Source organism: Serinus canaria, chromosome 1 (assembly GCF_022539315.1).
Source record: "Serinus canaria isolate serCan28SL12 chromosome 1, serCan2020, whole genome shotgun sequence".
In the NCBI taxonomy this organism is placed as follows: domain Eukaryota; kingdom Metazoa; phylum Chordata; class Aves; order Passeriformes; family Fringillidae; genus Serinus; species Serinus canaria.
Window position 1 is genome coordinate 91,134,770 of NC_066313.1, and position 17,854 is coordinate 91,152,623.

The 17,854-nt window shown below is 38.5% G+C and overlaps 1 protein-coding gene across 1 annotated transcript in view; it reads right to left on the bottom strand.

Moving 5' to 3' along the window:
* MYO16 (myosin XVI) overlaps positions 1–13,609 on the bottom strand; it is a 253,364-nt gene extending 239,755 nt beyond the window's left edge. Inside the window, exon 1 of the mRNA XM_009085476.4 lies at positions 13,354–13,609. Coding sequence (XP_009083724.3) covers positions 13,354–13,579 — 226 coding nt within the window. The 5' untranslated portion in view covers positions 13,580–13,609. The remainder of the gene's footprint in view (positions 1–13,353) is intronic.
* Between the last annotated feature and the right edge of the window lie 4,245 nt (positions 13,610–17,854).

Below are 17,854 nucleotides of genomic sequence, written 5' to 3' on the forward strand. Positions count from 1 at the left end.
TTTCTTTGTCTCTTCCTAACACAATTCATGAAGTTTGCAAAGACTTATGACTCCTTGCACATATGGACAGAATGACATTTCCTATTGGAGGTGATGGAATAGGATTTGCATTCTTTGTCAACTCAGAGATGGAATCACCACATCCAGAACATTGAGCTTCTGGAGAGGCAGTGTCAAGCCCCTCCTACTCTGCTAAGAATTTGTGACTGAGAAACTGGTACAAGAGATCTGGAGAGATTTTCTATCCTGTTCAGTCATGATCACTGCAGGAAAGCAGCATATGGGGTCCTGTCATGAGTGTCCCATACAAACATGAACATAAAAAGCATACATGCTGCACAAATGCTTCAGTTTGGGTAAACTCATCAAGTATTACCTTGCAGTTCTATTCAGCACTTACTGAATTGGTTGCAACATGATGGTTACCAAGTCCTTCTCTTAACCTGTGCAATACATATAACAGATACAAACATTTTCACATATTGGTTACATGAAAGACTTGTACCACAAGTCTTCAAAGAAAATAACTATGCCTGTGCACCTAGCTCAAAGATGATTTCATCTCTCATTACTTGTTTTCCAGAATTTGATTTGGCTGAATTGCTGCATTTTTGAAATTAATTGTATTTTCACTAAAGGTATTTCAAGCTGATATACCCAATGTCCAAGTCTTCTTCAGTCTATTCTAATTTGTCACCTCTTTCCATGGTATGAAGGGTCTGATAGTTATAGCTAGAACTGCTCTTATGTTTTGTCTTCCAAACACCCAATCTGCAAGGAATTCTTTCACACTTGGCAAAGGGCAAACTTCTAACATTTCAAAATATAACACAACAATGCTTTTAGTCCTTGTTCATTTCTGACAAGGGGACCAAGACACTTGCCTGCTGTGTATTCTTTGTGCAGACTAGAAGTATTCTGTCAGTAGTGACTACAACAAAGGTGCAATCAAAAGACAACTGTCAAATCTTCTAATAACACTAAGGGACTAAAGACCATGTTTTAACTAAATTTGTTTTAATACATTCTGGAATCATTACTAGTCTCCCTGATAACTGATGGGTGGCCTGGAGGTCCAACAAGGAGAGCAAATTGCCCACAGACAAGTCCAGACAGGAGACATAATCTCTTCCAGTCAGGGCTGCTCTGACTGCACAAGCACAGCCTCCTTGCTGGAAGTCATCCTGCTTCCACTCCCTCACATCCTACGGCTGTTTCTGGAGGCTTCCAACTCCAGTGCATTCTGGCTAACACCTTCATTTTCCCACACCAGTTACAGCAACAACCATCACTACCAATATGCCAAAAACAAAAAACAGTTGAAAAATAAGCAATGAATACATTATCACCTCAAGAACAACAGATCATGAGTATAAAGCCAGCATGGAAGGAAAGAGCTATCAAACTTGAAAACTGTGGCTGACACTTAAACCACCTCAGAATAAGCAAAGGAAAACATTTCCATGTATCTGCTTTGAGATAAGGCTGCCAGACTTGGGCATCTGAAGATTGCAGTGATATAGGCTTCACTTGACTTCATAGTTCAGTATGAAATGCAAAAACCACACCAGGACATGGGGGACTGAAATGACAGATTTATAACAGTTCATCCTAAAGAAATGTGCAACCAAAGAGACAAACTTGGAGCAGAAACCATTCTGTATTCAATATCACCAAGCTTACAGACAGCTAAATCTACATACCAGTCTTATGTAAGGTGAACTTAAACAGGGCTACTAGTGAAGCATTTGAGGATCTGGGGAACATGGGAGGTGATGCATGACAGACCCTCTACCTCCTCTTCTCTGATACCAGTCAGCCACTAGAATTGCAAAATTATTATTCCAAAGTTGGAGCAACCAACACAAAACAAATTCTGCTTTATTTATGTTTTAATTAATTTTTACAGGTATGGATTGCCACAGTGTGAACTGGAGTTATAGGCCAGCATGGAGAGGAGAAAATTACACTCACACAGTACTTGGTATAATCACCTCCTTTTTATAGTTTGTGGAAAGTAAAAGTCTGACATTAAAGCTGATGGTTTAATTTGCTTTGAAGCAGAATTATCAGTTGCTCTCCACAGGAATTTTTCTGCTTTGCTTAGTGTGCTCTTGCACTACAACAATAAGAGCTGCCTTAGTTCAATACCTGAGTTGTCTTATTCCTCTAAAGTTAGAAGAGGAGCTCTCAATTCTGAGTCATACCAATGAATCCACATTCATATAAAGCCACATGGTAGGTTTGGGATGCAGTGATGAGCTACAGAGGCTCAAACTTCCCCAGGGATACCCGATGTCATGTGTTCTCATTTGCTCAAACAATACATCTGACAGGTAGCTGGTACATAAATCTGGTAAATCAGGGAGAAGCCAGAGAGAACTCCACATTAGAAGTGCCTAAGTTAAGAAAAAGATGTAAGGACTAATCCAGAAGCATCAGTAGAACTACATATATTTGGACTTTACATTTGTCCTTTTCTGTTCAACTTGTATAATTCTAAATATGTGATCCATAGGATTTTTATGGAGAAGCTTGAAAGAAAAAGAAATTTAATGTTCACCCTGTACAGGAACTGAGAAGCCAGTAAAGTTCAAATGGCCATTATTAAAAGGATAGTGGTACCCTCTCATATGTCTTTTTAGTAGACTAAGAAACAAACCAGCAGTTCAAATTTCACACAGGTACTTCCAGCTTTCAGAGCACTTCAAGGCATATTTTCTGTCCTGTAAATGGGTAAATATGGATGTCTGTCATTTTATGTCAGCAGTGGTTGTGATTGCTAAAATTTGGAGCACCAACCCTAATTCAAGAATTTACTGCTATAGCCGTCACATTTGTCTGTTGTGCCCGAATGTAATCAAAACACTAAAAAGTGCATGGTGTGAGAAATTACCTCCTCTAACCATATCATTGTCCTGTAAAATCTCTGCTGCTTCAAGGTCACCTTTACACTGCATTGTAATAGAGAAAGAAACATGGTAAGAAAGCAGTATGTGGTTCCAGGCTGACTGAATTCTACCTTGAACCTTTTGCATACGCTTAAATCCTTGAACTTTTTTGCATATGCATATGCTTGTTCAAAGAGGGACATTTAGAAATATTGTGAATTTCACCTTAACTACTCACATTTACACCTCCATCCTTGGATGCAATTCAAACAGAAACACAACCTAAATTAGCCATTCCCTTAGATTTATTGACTATATTCTTGAAACCTTCAATTCCACCACTGTTGCAGCCTATTACTATAAAGGCTGCAATTAACAGTAATGAAGAAGAATCAGTTTTCCATACATTACACCATATAAGCTTTCTACTAATTTCTATCACAGCTATAGAGTTTGTTCACTGTCAATTCAAAGTGCAAAAGATTTGAACAGCTAAAAAGCCTTGCAGACCTCAGTCTAAGTCTAAGTCATTAAGATAATATCACAGTGCACTGAGAAGAATCCTACAACTCATGCCTCAAAGAACAAAAAGATGACTGAAATAATAAGCAGTGTATTTATTTTATGTTTTGAATTTGGAAGAAAAGGAGGGAAGAAAGAGAAACCACTAGGCACTATATAAATAAATCTATTTTGTTCTCAGATATAGTTGTGATTTTACTGGGAAAGACACTATGATCCAGACAGAATGAAAGAATCATAGAATATGCTGAGTTGGAAAGGGCCCATAAGGATCATCAAGTCCAACTCCTGGCCCTGCAGAGGATGCCCCAGGAGTCACACCATGTACCTGAGAGCATGGGTCAAATACTTGAAATATGACAGGCTGGTGCTGTGACCACTGCCCTGGGGAAACTGTTCCAGTGCCCAACCACACTCTGGGTGAAGAACCTTTTTCTGATATCCAGTCTAAATCCCCCTTGACACAACTCCAAGCCGTTCCCTTGGGTCCTGTCATTGATCACCAGAGAGAAGAGATCAGAGCCTGCCCCTGCACCTTCCCTCACAAGGAAGCTGTAACTGCAATGAGGTCTGTCTTCAGCCTCCTCCAGGCTGAACAGACCCAGTGACCTCAGCTGCTCCTCACATGGCTTCCCTTCAAGGCCCTTCACCATCTTTGTGGCCTCCTTTGGACACTCTCTAATGGTTCAATGTCTTTCTTTTATTGTGGCACCCAAAACTGCCCCCAGCACTCAAGGTGAGGCCACCCCAGCTCAGAGCAGAGCAGGACAATGCCCTCCCTTGCCCAGCTGGCCATGCTGTCCCTGATGCCCCCCAGGACAGGGTTGGCCCTCCTGGCTGCCAGGGCACTGCTGGCTCATGTTCCACTTGCCATCAACCAGGACCCCAGGTCCCTTTCCATGGCACTGCTTTCCAGCCTCTCACTCCCTGGTCTATACTTACAACCAGGGTTGCCCAGTCACAGGTGTAAAATTTGGCACATGCTCTTGTTAAAAAAGAGCAGAATAACAAAAAAGCCCTAAAAAATTGAGCAATTAAAAAAAAAAAGTTACTTGCTACATTTAGTGGCTCTGGTTATGTTCATTTAGTTATGCCTTCAATGGTTCTAGAGAAAGAAACTCCACATAGTTATCCCACTCCACAAAACCTCCAAACAAACTCCCCTTTTTAGAAATTTTGAGAAATGTTCTTCTCAAACTGGCAACTAATTTGATAGTCATAAAATAAAGTCTGCGTGTTGCAAGATATCAGAATAATGTCTTTTCCCAGTCTTATGCTTAAGTATTCAATTTTATTTTCTGCTCCAGTGTAGCAATTTGAATATGTCCTGATAGAAAAATGCTATTGAAGTTGAATTAAAAAATTTAAAATATTTTTAAAGACTTATTTAATTTCATTTTTGTAAAGATCTGTATTATTGCTATAAAGGTTTGCTCATCAAAATGAAAAAAAAATAATGGAAAAAGTTTTTCTCTACTGATTTCTGTAGTTTCCCATCTTAATTTCTATCATAGTGTAATTTGTGATTGAAATGAAAGCATTTCAAAGTGATAGTGAAAGATAGATATAGAAAAGTTTTCCCTTTGTACTGAAATATTATTGGAAATCAATATGAAGCACAATAATTACACTGAAGATGAAATCAAAAGCAAATTGCCCAGACAATACTCTATTCTTGTTCTCTTTCAAATTCATAAGAATACACTAGGAATACAGCAATTTTATTTTTTTTTTTTCATCAGTGACTTATAACAATAACCAGAGAATGACAGCAGTACCTGCTACTCGGTGGATAGCATCTTTCACAGAGAGAATGGCTTCTGATTGCTGCCAATTTAGAGTCTTGCATCCCACTGTGGATCCTCTTTCAAAGGAATAGGAAGAACTGCCAGGTGCCAATTTGTGGGTTGCTAATGGCTTAACGAACCTTTATTGGCATGACAGAGGATTTGTGAGTGATTAGTCCTGTGTTTCTTCATACTTCATCCTTGAATGCTGGAGCATGCTGTGCTGGGGCAGAGATAATTTCCTTCACAGCGGCTGGTGGGGGGCCATGTTTTGGATTTGTGCTGAACACAGGGTCAATAACATAGAGATGGTTTTGTTATTGCTGAGCAGGGCTTGCACAGAGCCAAGGCCTGTTCTGCTTCTCCTACAACCATGCTGGGGAGGGAGTTTTTGGTGCATGGGAGGGTGGGAGGAGACACAGACCCCAACTGACCAAAGGGGTGTCTCAGACCATAGGACATAATACTCAGTATATAAAAACAGGGGAAGAAGTGATGAGAACTTGCTGTCCTGGAGATGGCTGAAAACCTGCCTGCACATGGGAAGCACTGAATTAATTCTCTGTTTTTCACTCCTTGGGTCTGTGGCATTTGCTTTCTCTATTAAACTGTCTTTATCTCAGCCCACAAGTTCTCTTCTACTCTTCTAATAAGTCTGCCTAGAAGTCATGAGTAATATACATACTGATTTTTCTAACTGCAGATAATCTTCATATCATAGTCCACCGAAATAAATATTTGAGAATTTTGAAAATGTGTTCAGAAGTAAATATTAAAAAAAATTAGGGAAAATGTGTGTTTTTACAAAGGTTCTCTCATAAATATGTTTTGTGCTTGCAATTGAAGCAAAATTTATGATTCTAGTTAATCAAATGTGGTTTTGTTTGGGTATGTAGGGTTTAAAGTTCAAGAACGGACTTACCTGCATAGAAAACGAGCAACTCAGTGCCTACATTTTAGAAATCTGTGATTCAAAGAAAAATCTGAAAGCTGAGTTTCTAGAAACTCCCTATATCATTAAGAAAAAGGCTTGCTTTTCAACAAATCCTTCAGAGTGAATTTATAGACATCCAAAACCATCAGAAGGGAATCACAAAGTTCAAACACATATCTCTGTTTTTATTTATTCAGAGCTTAAGCAAGTGAAACAGGACTGCAAATAGCCCAGAATATACTCCTGTTTTCAAAACACAGTTAGTAGCAGCCATAGTGACAGCATTGAGATTTCTGTGCAACAGTTTACTATTCATTCAACTTTCTACAGTTTACTGTAATGTAAGCAAGACCAACTAGATCCAGTTTGCCTCCCAGGTCCTTCCCCAGGAGAAAGCCATGCCAGGCTGGACACTGCTTGAGATACTTGAGGTGTGTGGACAGCAGGCACAGAAGAGTCAGTGGGACAGAGAAATGCAGAGACAAAAAATGGCTCTCAAAGCAACCCACAGGTAAAACCTTTGGGCAAGCAAAAATGGGTGGCTCACAGCTCCAAGCTCAGTTTTTATGGAGAGAAGGATGGCATCATAAATCCATTTGCTCAAAATACAGATAAATTATACTTGGTGTAAATCTCTCTACAGAAAGTGACCCAAACTGAATGATTTCTCTTTATCTCCCCACTTGGTAGAGGCAGAGGATAGCTGCTAAAACCAGGGTAATTCTGTGCATGTGCAGAGACAAAAACTGCAGCTAAAACAAGCCAGGAAAATGTTACAGATAAGAGAAAAGTAGTCATGGAGCAGAAGCACTCCTGTGGTTAGACAGTCCACATGGAGAACAAAATGATAGATTAAATCTACACCCTCAAGTCTATTCTTCACTTTTTGACGCATCATATCTTTTTTGGTGACTCTTACCTTTTCCAATTAAATAAGTGTTGTATATTAGCAATCATACATATTTTTATCAACAGCAAATCATTTAATATGCAGTTCTCAGCTTCACCAAATTACTAAAAATGTAAACACACGGACAAAAAGCACATATGGAATCCTATAGGAATTCAGATGTATTCAAATTTCATCTCCCTGTGATTTTATGATTGCTTTTGAAATGGCCTGCTTTAATTACTAAACATCTGTTACCCAATAACTAAAGGCATTATGTTTCCCTGCACCATAACAAAAAAACACCCTCTGTTGCTGAATTCAGCACACATGGAGCCAAAGAAAGTTAGCAGCCATGCTGAATCTATAGGTTGAAGCCTTGCCCTGGTTTGAAATGTCTCTACCTTCTGGGCCTTTGGAAAAGTTTCTTCATCAGTGGGTGAATTGAGATGGTTGGTTGGTGCTTCATTTTCCTGTACAGAGGACAGATCAATCAGCAGCAGCATGTTGGACAGTCATTAGTGTCATCCAGAGCTACAGGCATGGTTCCCACTCCAGAATGCATGAATTTGTCTTGTGAAAGCATTCATTTACAGTATATACTTTTCCTTCTTTCCAAAAGCCCCAATTCACAACATTTCTGTGTACTTCATTAATTTCATGTGCTCTGATTAGGCTCTTGACTCCACTGTTCAGTGTCTAGTGCTCATGTCTCTTAGGGATTGGACAATAAATATTAAATTGTATAAATTATCATACATGTGTGCTGTGATTTCTTCTACAATTGTTCCCAGCAAATCAACTTTCATAAATAGTTTTAGATTACTGTCTAATGTGCATTTTCCTACTCTGATTCAAGGGAAACTGAAAAATCCAAAATAGCTCTGAGTGGGGAAGTCCCCCTATTATTACATGCATAATGAAATCCATTTACTTCCCTGGAAAGATAAAAAATAGGCTTTAATTAAGTTTAGAGTGAGAGTAAATAGTAATCTGAAATTAAAATATATTAAAAAATGTCACAACAATCTGAAACAAAGCACTATAAAATATGAGAAATCCTTGATTTAAATTTTAAAAAGGACTGAGCATGCTAAAATAAAGTAATACAGAATATGCAATACATTTTAGTTCTGTTCTGGATGTTCTTGATCATTCAGAGTTTTAATTTCCTCAAACTGAAATGACATTAAACAGATTTTTTGGGGAGGTTCCCTCTTCATAACTATGCAAGACCTTATTAATTAATGTTATTTGTCTCATTTCCTATTAATTCAGGTTTTGACCCAAGGCTTAATTTTTTTTTTTTTTTTTTTTTTTTTTTTTAATCTGGGAGCTTTCTTTTGTAATGAAGGTTACCTGTGCATGTTAAACACACTACAACTGTTGGTCATTTTATCCTTCTCACAGCTGGAATAACTGGTAAAAGTGAGGTCCCCCAAAAGAGAGTGTAAAAGCAAGAGTGCATGGAAAAATGGGGAAAGTTATTCAGATTGCACAGCAAAATTCTGATTTGCCAGCTGTATTTATATATTTCTGGCCTTTATGCTTTTGGTATAATACATGTATAAAAAGTGTGTGTGTATCTATATCTATATCATTTAAATCCATCTATCTATCTATATCTATATATATCAATATATAATATAAATATCCCATGCAATTATTTTCCTCATTTATTATTATTTATTATCATTCATTATGATTTTAGCCCTGCTTCTTCAGAAGGCTATAGCTACAACATCCAATATACAAAAGAAATGCTAATTAAGGTACCTTTGGGAGGAGAATGGAATGAAAGAAGTTGATATTAAATATTAATCTTAAGAAACAAGGCAGGAGAATTTTTAAAGGTGGAAGAAAATAAGAGTGGATTATGATAATCTGTGATGGCACAGAAGATTAATCTGCACTTTCACACAGAGATCCTTCTCTTTTCCAGAGTCACCTTTATTTTAAACTGAAGATGGAGTTAACATAGAGACACATAACACAGAGTTAACTCTGCCTTAATGATGAGGACCTAACATGAGAGATTTAATGTTACATCTTTTTTTCACCTCTTTGCTAAACATTAAGCATAATAATGTGTTTTATTACTTTTTATTTCTGTAAAAATCTTCTATTACTAAATTTCTCTGTCTTTAATAACTCCATTTTTTTATCTTTCGGTCTCTTCTAGTAGCAAAGATTCCACTGAACTCCAGGCACACAAAAATGCAATCCTCATGGAAGAGTTTGATGAATTTTAAAAACCAGGTTTTGCCATGCTCAGAGCCTTGCTTTCTCACCATTCATCCCTGAGCATGCAACATGTAAAAATTAGAAAAGCTGCACGAAATCAGTTTGACAAGAGGAGATATCATCAAACATCTAAAAAAGATAGTCTGAAAGTCAGAATCCCAACAGCAGGCAGGCTACCTGAATATGTTCCCATTCTTCTTAGTTATAAAAGTGTTTGCCAGGAAGAGTCCGTGTTACACACTGTTGCCTGACAACAGGTTTCACATAATGGAAATGGAAATATACCAAATGCTCTCACCACCCTGTCACTACTGCCCACATCCTGCTTCTTCCAGCTTTTCAAAAAGACTGCTGGTAATGTTGAAACTGATTGTTGAGGATCAGTAAGCTTGCCCCAAGATGTTTGCCAGACACAGTCAGGGCAATCCACTGTTTTACAGAACATCTTGTATGTAACCAAGCAAGCTGTTTCTACTGGAAAAAGGACAGTAAAGCATAACCAAGACTAATGCAATAGAGTGAAAAAATAAGAAGTTGGTTAGAAGATTTGAAATGCAAGGAAACAATGCAAGGAAATAATAAAAAAATTGGTTTATTTCTGCTCAGTTTCAGCCTGTTTTCTGTTTCAGATTATTTCTATCTTTTTTCCATGAATAGGAAGGATTATTATAACATCTCTGACACATTCTCCTAATGAAAGCTAATGGTCAACTCATCTGCCACCTTAAATTAATGATGCATTCTTCTGAATAGATTTGTCTTCCCCTCCCCAGAGCCCTCTTTATAGACCAGAGTTGTTCAGATGTAAATTACAGCTCAGCACCAGCCCCACCTGTACCCCCTTTTATGCTCACTTACACACCCTTTTAATTACCATACCTGAAATTTATCATAACATGGTACATTATACAGTACTCATTAAAATACCTAATGGTACTAAACCTTTCCAATATATTGATTATTCCAACCCTTTCAAATATCATGATACTTCCAAATGCACAATATTATTACATTTTTCAAACAGCTAGAGATACTGGCATCAGAGGAAGGAAATGAGATAGGATTTCTGTTTGCTTTCCTACGCTATGAAACAGCTCAGCAGTCAATCATCTGGGTCTAGGACCCAGTCCCAGGAGACCTGCCTTGGCAGTGAACACTGCAGGAAAAGTAGGATATTGGTATCATCTTCTTTTTAAATCAACTTTTCCTGGCATGCCCTGGTGAGAGAAGGGAGAGTAAGGCTGTCCCCAGCCACCATATCCCAGCATTCTATCTCTGAAGGCAAAGTCACACTTGCAACTTTGCAGGGTTAAGAAGAAGCTCTGGGAGAATTGAAGAAGACTGACTAAAACAGGGAGTCACTACAAAAGGACAAAGAATCATTACTAGAGACTCAGCATTATGCTAACACACACTCACCCTGCTATTTAGAATCACAATGCTCTCACAGAATCAGCATATTGCTCATCAGAAGGATGAAATGGGCTTTAAATAGGTTTAGGGAATCTGCATTTCTCTTTTGTAATGCTGATTTTTACAGGAGTACCTCTTTTGTCTCCAGACTGAATTTAATGGCTCTCTGCACTTTGTACCCTGACCCAGCACCACCTGCCAGCCCGGCAGACTTTATGGTACACATCCTGACTGCATCACAACTGAGAGGCTTTACAACAAAAGATACTTATTACATGCAAAGATTTTCTGACAATCCTGCATCTTGAGCAGTTCTCCAGGATGACTGAGAAGGTGGGTTACAGAATATACCAAAAATGACAGAAACTGAAGCCAGTCCTTTAGTTTCCCCTGTGTGAGATTTCAGGTACAGGACTGTCACATCCACTTTCAGCTACTGTTTTCATTGTAGCAAGATTATCTATCAGCTCAGGTTCCAAAAAGGACATCTTTCAAAGCACTGTTTCTCAGTGCTGCCAGCGCCAATAACTGCACCTCTGCCTCAGAAGGGATGAGTACCCCTTATTCCCAAGAGGTCCAAATGCTAAGGACCCATCTGACTACCTTGGATTTGAAGCAGAAACTCAGACTGAGACTGGCTCCATTGATTTCCTGAGTGCTGGGTTCACTTCCTAATCACTTGTAGGTGGGTATCAGCTGATGTGCAGGCTCAGCAAATACCGATGTATGGTTTGTGTGGGCTCTAGAAAAGATCTAAGTCCACATGGTAATGCCACATGTAGGTGCAAGCATGCCTAGTTTGCAATGGGAAGGAATGGGCTGCAGAAGCCTCTTTGGCTACCTCTCCCATTTTGTAGTACATTTATATGACTGATGTCAGCAAGACAAATTTTTGCTGTCCATTTTTATTAGGGATATAATATCTCACAGAAGAAAAATATACAGCATCTAAAGCAAAATTAACAAGAGGTATTCCCTTGCCAGCAGTAAAGATGTACAAAAGCAGTGTCAAAAACCAGTGCACTCACTTATTTATCAGCTTCTGCTTCTTTGGCAGAATCTCCCAAAATGCTCACTGCTAATAATGTGGGTGGATGTGGCCCATCAACAGCAGTAAGAACGTATTGTTTAAAACAGAGAAACTACAGGATGCTGTGAGGAGACAGAGAAGGAGTGTTGGGAAGGGTGAAAGTTTGACAAGAAAGTCTCACAGATACATATGCTTAGCAGAAAGATTTTTGAATGTAGAATCTGAAGAAAGAATAGAGATGGAAGCAAGTTTTGATATAGAAGAAAAGAACTGCTGTGCCAGTCTCACTGGATAACCAAGGAGACAAAGGATGTGTTACTTAGAAGGGGTTTTATGACTTAGAGCAAAGGATAAACCCACCTCAAACAAGATGTTTTTACCAAGCACAACCTCTCATTCCTCTCTCCTGCTTCTTCCTAGAAGGAATTATAAACAAAGATCTTCCTCCATGTTCCCATAGCTCCAGCTTTCTTTAAAAAACAAGCAGAATACTAGGGAAGACTCTTAAGATTCTGTAAAATTCAGATACTTGATCTGATTTTTGATATTCACACTGAAGAAATGTAGGTGGCATTTTGCAGTGGTGGAAGAGCATCAACAGTGTTTTGTGTTACCTATACTTGGCCTTGAGCTGCACCTGAATCAGAATATATATTATTTAGTTATAAATTATACTCTGTGAACTCACTTTAGAAGAAGAGCTTTTTGATTCATTTCTTCCAAAGATCTAAATGTATAGGACTACACCTGAATGATAAGCAATCATGGAACAAATGCACAATAAAATGAATATTCAGGAGTGAGTAAGAAAGGCATAGCTAATCAAATTGATAAAAATTAGGACAATCTTGCCAAGTTCTTTGCATGATGTGTGTCTGTCTCAGAGTCTCCCCTTTTTACACTAATGTGATTACAATGAACTGACATAAACCCTGCAAAAGAGTTGCCAACAACATTGCATCAGTTCTTTTCTTATATCCCTCCCCACCACACAACAGTATGGGGATTTCTGGGGACTTCTAAAAGTTGGGAGATTCTTACTGCAAGGTTTGGTTCAATTCTGAGGAGTAAATTACAAATTCCTCAGGGCACTATCAGCTGCACCAGGGATTCATACAATGCCAAGAAACTAAAAACACAGCACTTAAGTGTGATTGCATAATTCAAAAGGACATAAGCATAATTTCACAAGCAAAAACATGACCTTCTATCTAGTGTGACTATCGGTCAACACCATTTCCTTGCTCTAGGCATGCCAATGTCACCAACACCATCCCTTACTCCAAATTTTGACTAAAAATGAGAGCCTAATTTTCAAAATATCTTGTGTTAAATTCTATGGCTCAGGTAGGTATGTAAGAGGCCAGTCATAATCATAGATTCATAGTTTTGAAATATGTTAGCTTACATCAATCTCAAAATAAATTCATTAGGTTCCTGAAGGTTTACTCTCCACACCTTATCCATTTCGGTAAGAAGGTGCAATGTGTTGTGTGCAATATATGCCTGCATATATCATTGACACAATCACTTTATGATTAGTATTTTGCATTTTACTTAAAGACAAATGAGCAGAACAAGAAAGCTTTTCCTCTGAAACTTTTACTGTACAAAAGAAAATATGGTACAATGGTAATACGTACCTTCTTTATCATCGTGGCGTATGATTGCATCCTGTATCATATCAGCAAGGTTAAAACAAACTCGTTGATTCTTTCCATGTTTCAGCTTCTTCCCGTGGCCCTCCCGTTTCTGGAAAGCTTTTTCCCGCTCGTAGTAGGCCTTGATTTGGTCACAGCGCATGCGCTTGACCAGCCGCTGCCGCTGGCCCAGGGGGAGGGACTCCAGCAAGCACTGCTCAATTTCCATCTCATGGGTCCGAAAAACATTACATAGCTGGAAACAGCCTGCAAGGAATTGAACACAAGCAACCTTAGATCTTGCTTTCAAATGTGCCACCAAGCTCCACCAATTATCTTGTTGTTCTAACCGCGTGCAAGTCCATCATGTAAGCTCCTCCTACTCCCCTGAGACTGACCACAGAGAGTCTGTGTCATTATCATTTACTTTTTGAAAATAACACATAACTCATTCCATTAAATCACTGATGCATTTTTTTAAAAGCTGGCTCATGTCATGTGAACAAATGTGAATAGAAAGAAGTCTGAAAGTTCAAATGTGAGATGGGCAAAATACCTAAATATTTCAATACAATTCAAGTGGCCAGCATTTGTTCACAAACAAGAAACTACGATGAAGACTTATTCTAGTTTGATGCCCATGACTCTTTTTTATTCATTTTCATCTCGCTTTAGGTTGGCAAATTCCTATATTCAGTGAGAAGAAAAATCATCATATCATAATTTTAATGAGTTCATTAGCATGCAGTGGGAACTCAGGTAACTACCTCTTGAAAACATCAGTCATTTCAAATTCTAACCATGTGTATAACTTTTTTCTAATTTTTAAAATTTTTTTGATTGTATAGAGACATCAAAATTGATCCTTCGAATGAAACCATCAGATACTAAAATCTTAATGTGGAAACAATCACAAATGTGTCTTTGAATCAGTTATTTCTAACATTCACAGCACTTCTTTTAAGTCAGATTCCTCTTTTGGTTTTACCATTAAATATGGTTTTTTTGCTGACATTGCAATAACACTGTTTTCTCACTGTTTTTTTCTCTTTTCAACTGAGAGCGAAGACAGAACACTAGGAGACTTGACTGCTGCTACTTTACTGATATGTTACAAAAGGAGGACTATGAGGAGGACTATGAGGACTATACCTATTGTCAGATAATTTTATTGCCCAACTCCTTGAATGTGAATCCAGATCCATCAATAACGCGCCCACCATCCCGCACTAAGGCGATTTGACATGGTGGCTACAGACCACCCCATCACTTCTGATTCTCCTGTTCTACTTCATTAATTTCCTTCAAATGGGGGCTTGGTGCTCAAATTTGTATTTTCTAAGGGCTAACAGCAGCACTTAGATGAGGCAGGTTTTCTCTCCACAGTTTAAAGTAAGATCTCTGGAAGGAAATGCAGACTCAATTCACCTTGGATAGTTAAGAAATACCAAAATTAGCCTTACTCTGCAACATAAGAAACAGTTTTTTTCTACCTGTTTTGTATAGTAACATCATCAAAGGATCCCTATCTCACTGAAGGCATGCCTGAGTACTGCTGACTAAATGGCCACTTTGTTTTCTCTTTGTGGTTTGATATGTGTTTAATCTATTGAATTCCATTCAAACCCTGCTCTGAAGGCACAATTAACAATCTCCTGACAGGATTTTGTATAGCTCATGTCATCACTGCACCTAAAAGCATCACAAATATTTATTTATTTTCATTTTAAAAAGGAACAACAGAGTATTCTTATCTGCATTCTCTACAAAGGAAGTGATTTTCTTTTTAAATTACTCACTGATTTTGGGTGTTCCATTCAAGAATTTTGTGTTCTTTTTTTAACACGTTTTGGTTTGCTTTAAAGGCATAATATTCTATAAACTATAATGTAATTCCATAACAAAATATAAAATTATAGTCTGAGGTCTGCATGCCAATAACTTTATAAATTCTATTTATAATATTATATATTTATTTGCTAATTTTTGTTATATTATTTCATAAATTACATATCATAAAAATATTATATATCATATAAAATATTACTTATTTTATGAATTACAACCCATGTAATTTATAAATTTATAACTATGAAATACAACCCATGGTCTCAAACCAGACTTCTCCAAACTGAGGAGCACACATTTATCCAAAAAAGTGCTCAGAGTGTCTTGTTGGGAAATTCTATGACAGAAGCAGACACAGAATACAATTCTACAGGTCAAGTTCAGTAAATTATTTTTAACATAGGGCTACTCACTCCCTATAATTTCTGTTCCTTTCTTTTCATTCTAGTTAGAAGATAATGAGTTGTCAAACTAGAAAACTGGAAACAAATATTGGCTTGCATTAAGGCAAAGCACAAACCCTTTCTTCTTGCATGTCAAAGCCAATAAATCCTGCTGTATAAAACAAAATTTTCCACTTGACCTTAAATTATATATTTCATTTCACAGCAAAAATTATATGTTTCATTTCTTTTATTTCCTTGTTGGAAGACACAACCAAATGAATGGGTAACTCTGTAACGCTGCAGAAGATGTAAACTTTATTACTGGGTTCAATCCCAGTTCAATCCCAATCAGAGCATTCAATCCCATAGAAGAGCTACTCTCAGACCATCCTTCTCAGCCTGAGGTAGTTTTCAACTGTATCTTCTTTTTCTTATGATAGGACTGCAGAATAAGCCAAGTTGAAATCTTTGCTATTAGAATTGTTCTGCTGTGTATAAAATATTTCAGCAGCCAAGCCTTTATCCTTTTGGCTTGTAAAACCCTAAGTTTATACCCTAGCACTTCTAAATGTGGCTATAATGCCTGCCAGCAAAGCTCATAGCCACAGAGGGAAAACCAGCTCATTGTGTTAAACTGTGTTTGCCTGCAGCTGGGAGCCCACCCTTGCTCTGCTCATTCCTTCTCCTTCATGAAGGGACAAAGGAGCAGCCCTGCACTTGAGCTCCAACAGGCTGCAACTGAACTTGCTGTTTACATTTTGAAAACTCACCTGAGGCTGAGAATTGTGGCTACTGTCTTAGTCATAGCTGTAAATCTGCACTGCCTGCTAACCAAAGACTTTAATGGTATCTTTGCTTTTCCTCAGCTTAGCTCATGGGCAGTCTCTGTTCTTAGGAGGAACTCGGAGTGTTTGCTGCCACATCACAACTGAGACTGATGCAAGCTGTAGGACATCTTTGCCATCACACTGCTCTCCACTTCCGAGGCAAGAAATCAAACTCAGTGTCTTGGTCAAACACAGCACAGCAGAGATGCTCTCTCACAGGCAGATTCCAGTTTCAGGAAGGATGTTCCTGGCTTAGTGTCCTCTGCCTCTCCACTGGAATGACTTTCAGCTTGTATGAGTATTTGTCTATTTGCCCTATGAGGAACAGTGCTTGACTACCACAACTGGCCTCACATAGCAGTTCCCAGTGTCTGGCCAGAGTCAAAGCAGTTCAGGCCAATTGAGAAAAGGACTCTTGATCCACTTGGTCACTTGTCTCAGCTGAGAATTAATGAATTGAAGATAAAATTTCTTTTCTCAGAGCATCTGGAACCTGATACATCCCAGATGAGATCAGTATCTGACTGTGGGTGTAACAGCTGCAGGTCAGCAACCTCATTAGATTAAACCTAGATTAAGAAATATAGTATAAATGCAGCAAGGCAAATTCCCTGAATCTTTCAGGTGCTCATCTCTAAGAAATGCACCGTTGAGTCCAGCATCCAGAGCTCTGCTCTGTGGTCCTACTCAGAAGAGGAACCAATGATGGCACAAGAGGCAGAGCTTCTTCACATCTCAAGAGAGTTCACCTCTAACACATGATGATTAGAGACATGCTTCTGGAGGGAATTCTGTAGATGGCTTAATGCACATGAAGCATGGGGTAATTCACTAACACTGGATCAGATAACTTTGTCTTGTCTACCAGTCTTGAAAACCTCTGTTAACAGATTCTACAAGTTGTCTGAGTAAACTGTTTAAGTGCTTCACTGACTTCTATCAAAAATGCCTTGAGTTCTTTTGGTGGCCATTATCCTTTGTTACTACTGTCACTATTGAGAAGACTTCACCTTTGTCATTTTTGCTAGTTATCCTGGTTGCCTCCCATTGCTCTCATTCTATTGCCTCAGTGTCCATCTTAGACTGGTGGGACCAACCCCACATATTTGCAGGTGCAGTTTCAGTAGCCCCAAGCAGCAGCAGACAAGTTCCCTCTGTCTGCTGGCCAAACTCCTCTTGTGTGGTTTGTCTGATTTGTCATCAGCACATACAGCTGGCTTCCATTCAGCTCTGTGTCCACTGTAACCCCTGCACATTCTTCAGCAGGACTGCAGCTCAAGTCAGTCAGTTCCCAGCCTGTACTAAGGTATAGGGTTAGTCTGCCTCAGGTGTGAAAATATCATTTCCCCTCTTGAACTGCCCAAAGTTTCTATCAACCAATCCCCAGGATTAAGCTCTCCCATTTGAAGTATGCCGACTACTCTGTCCTAAGTGAGCATTGCC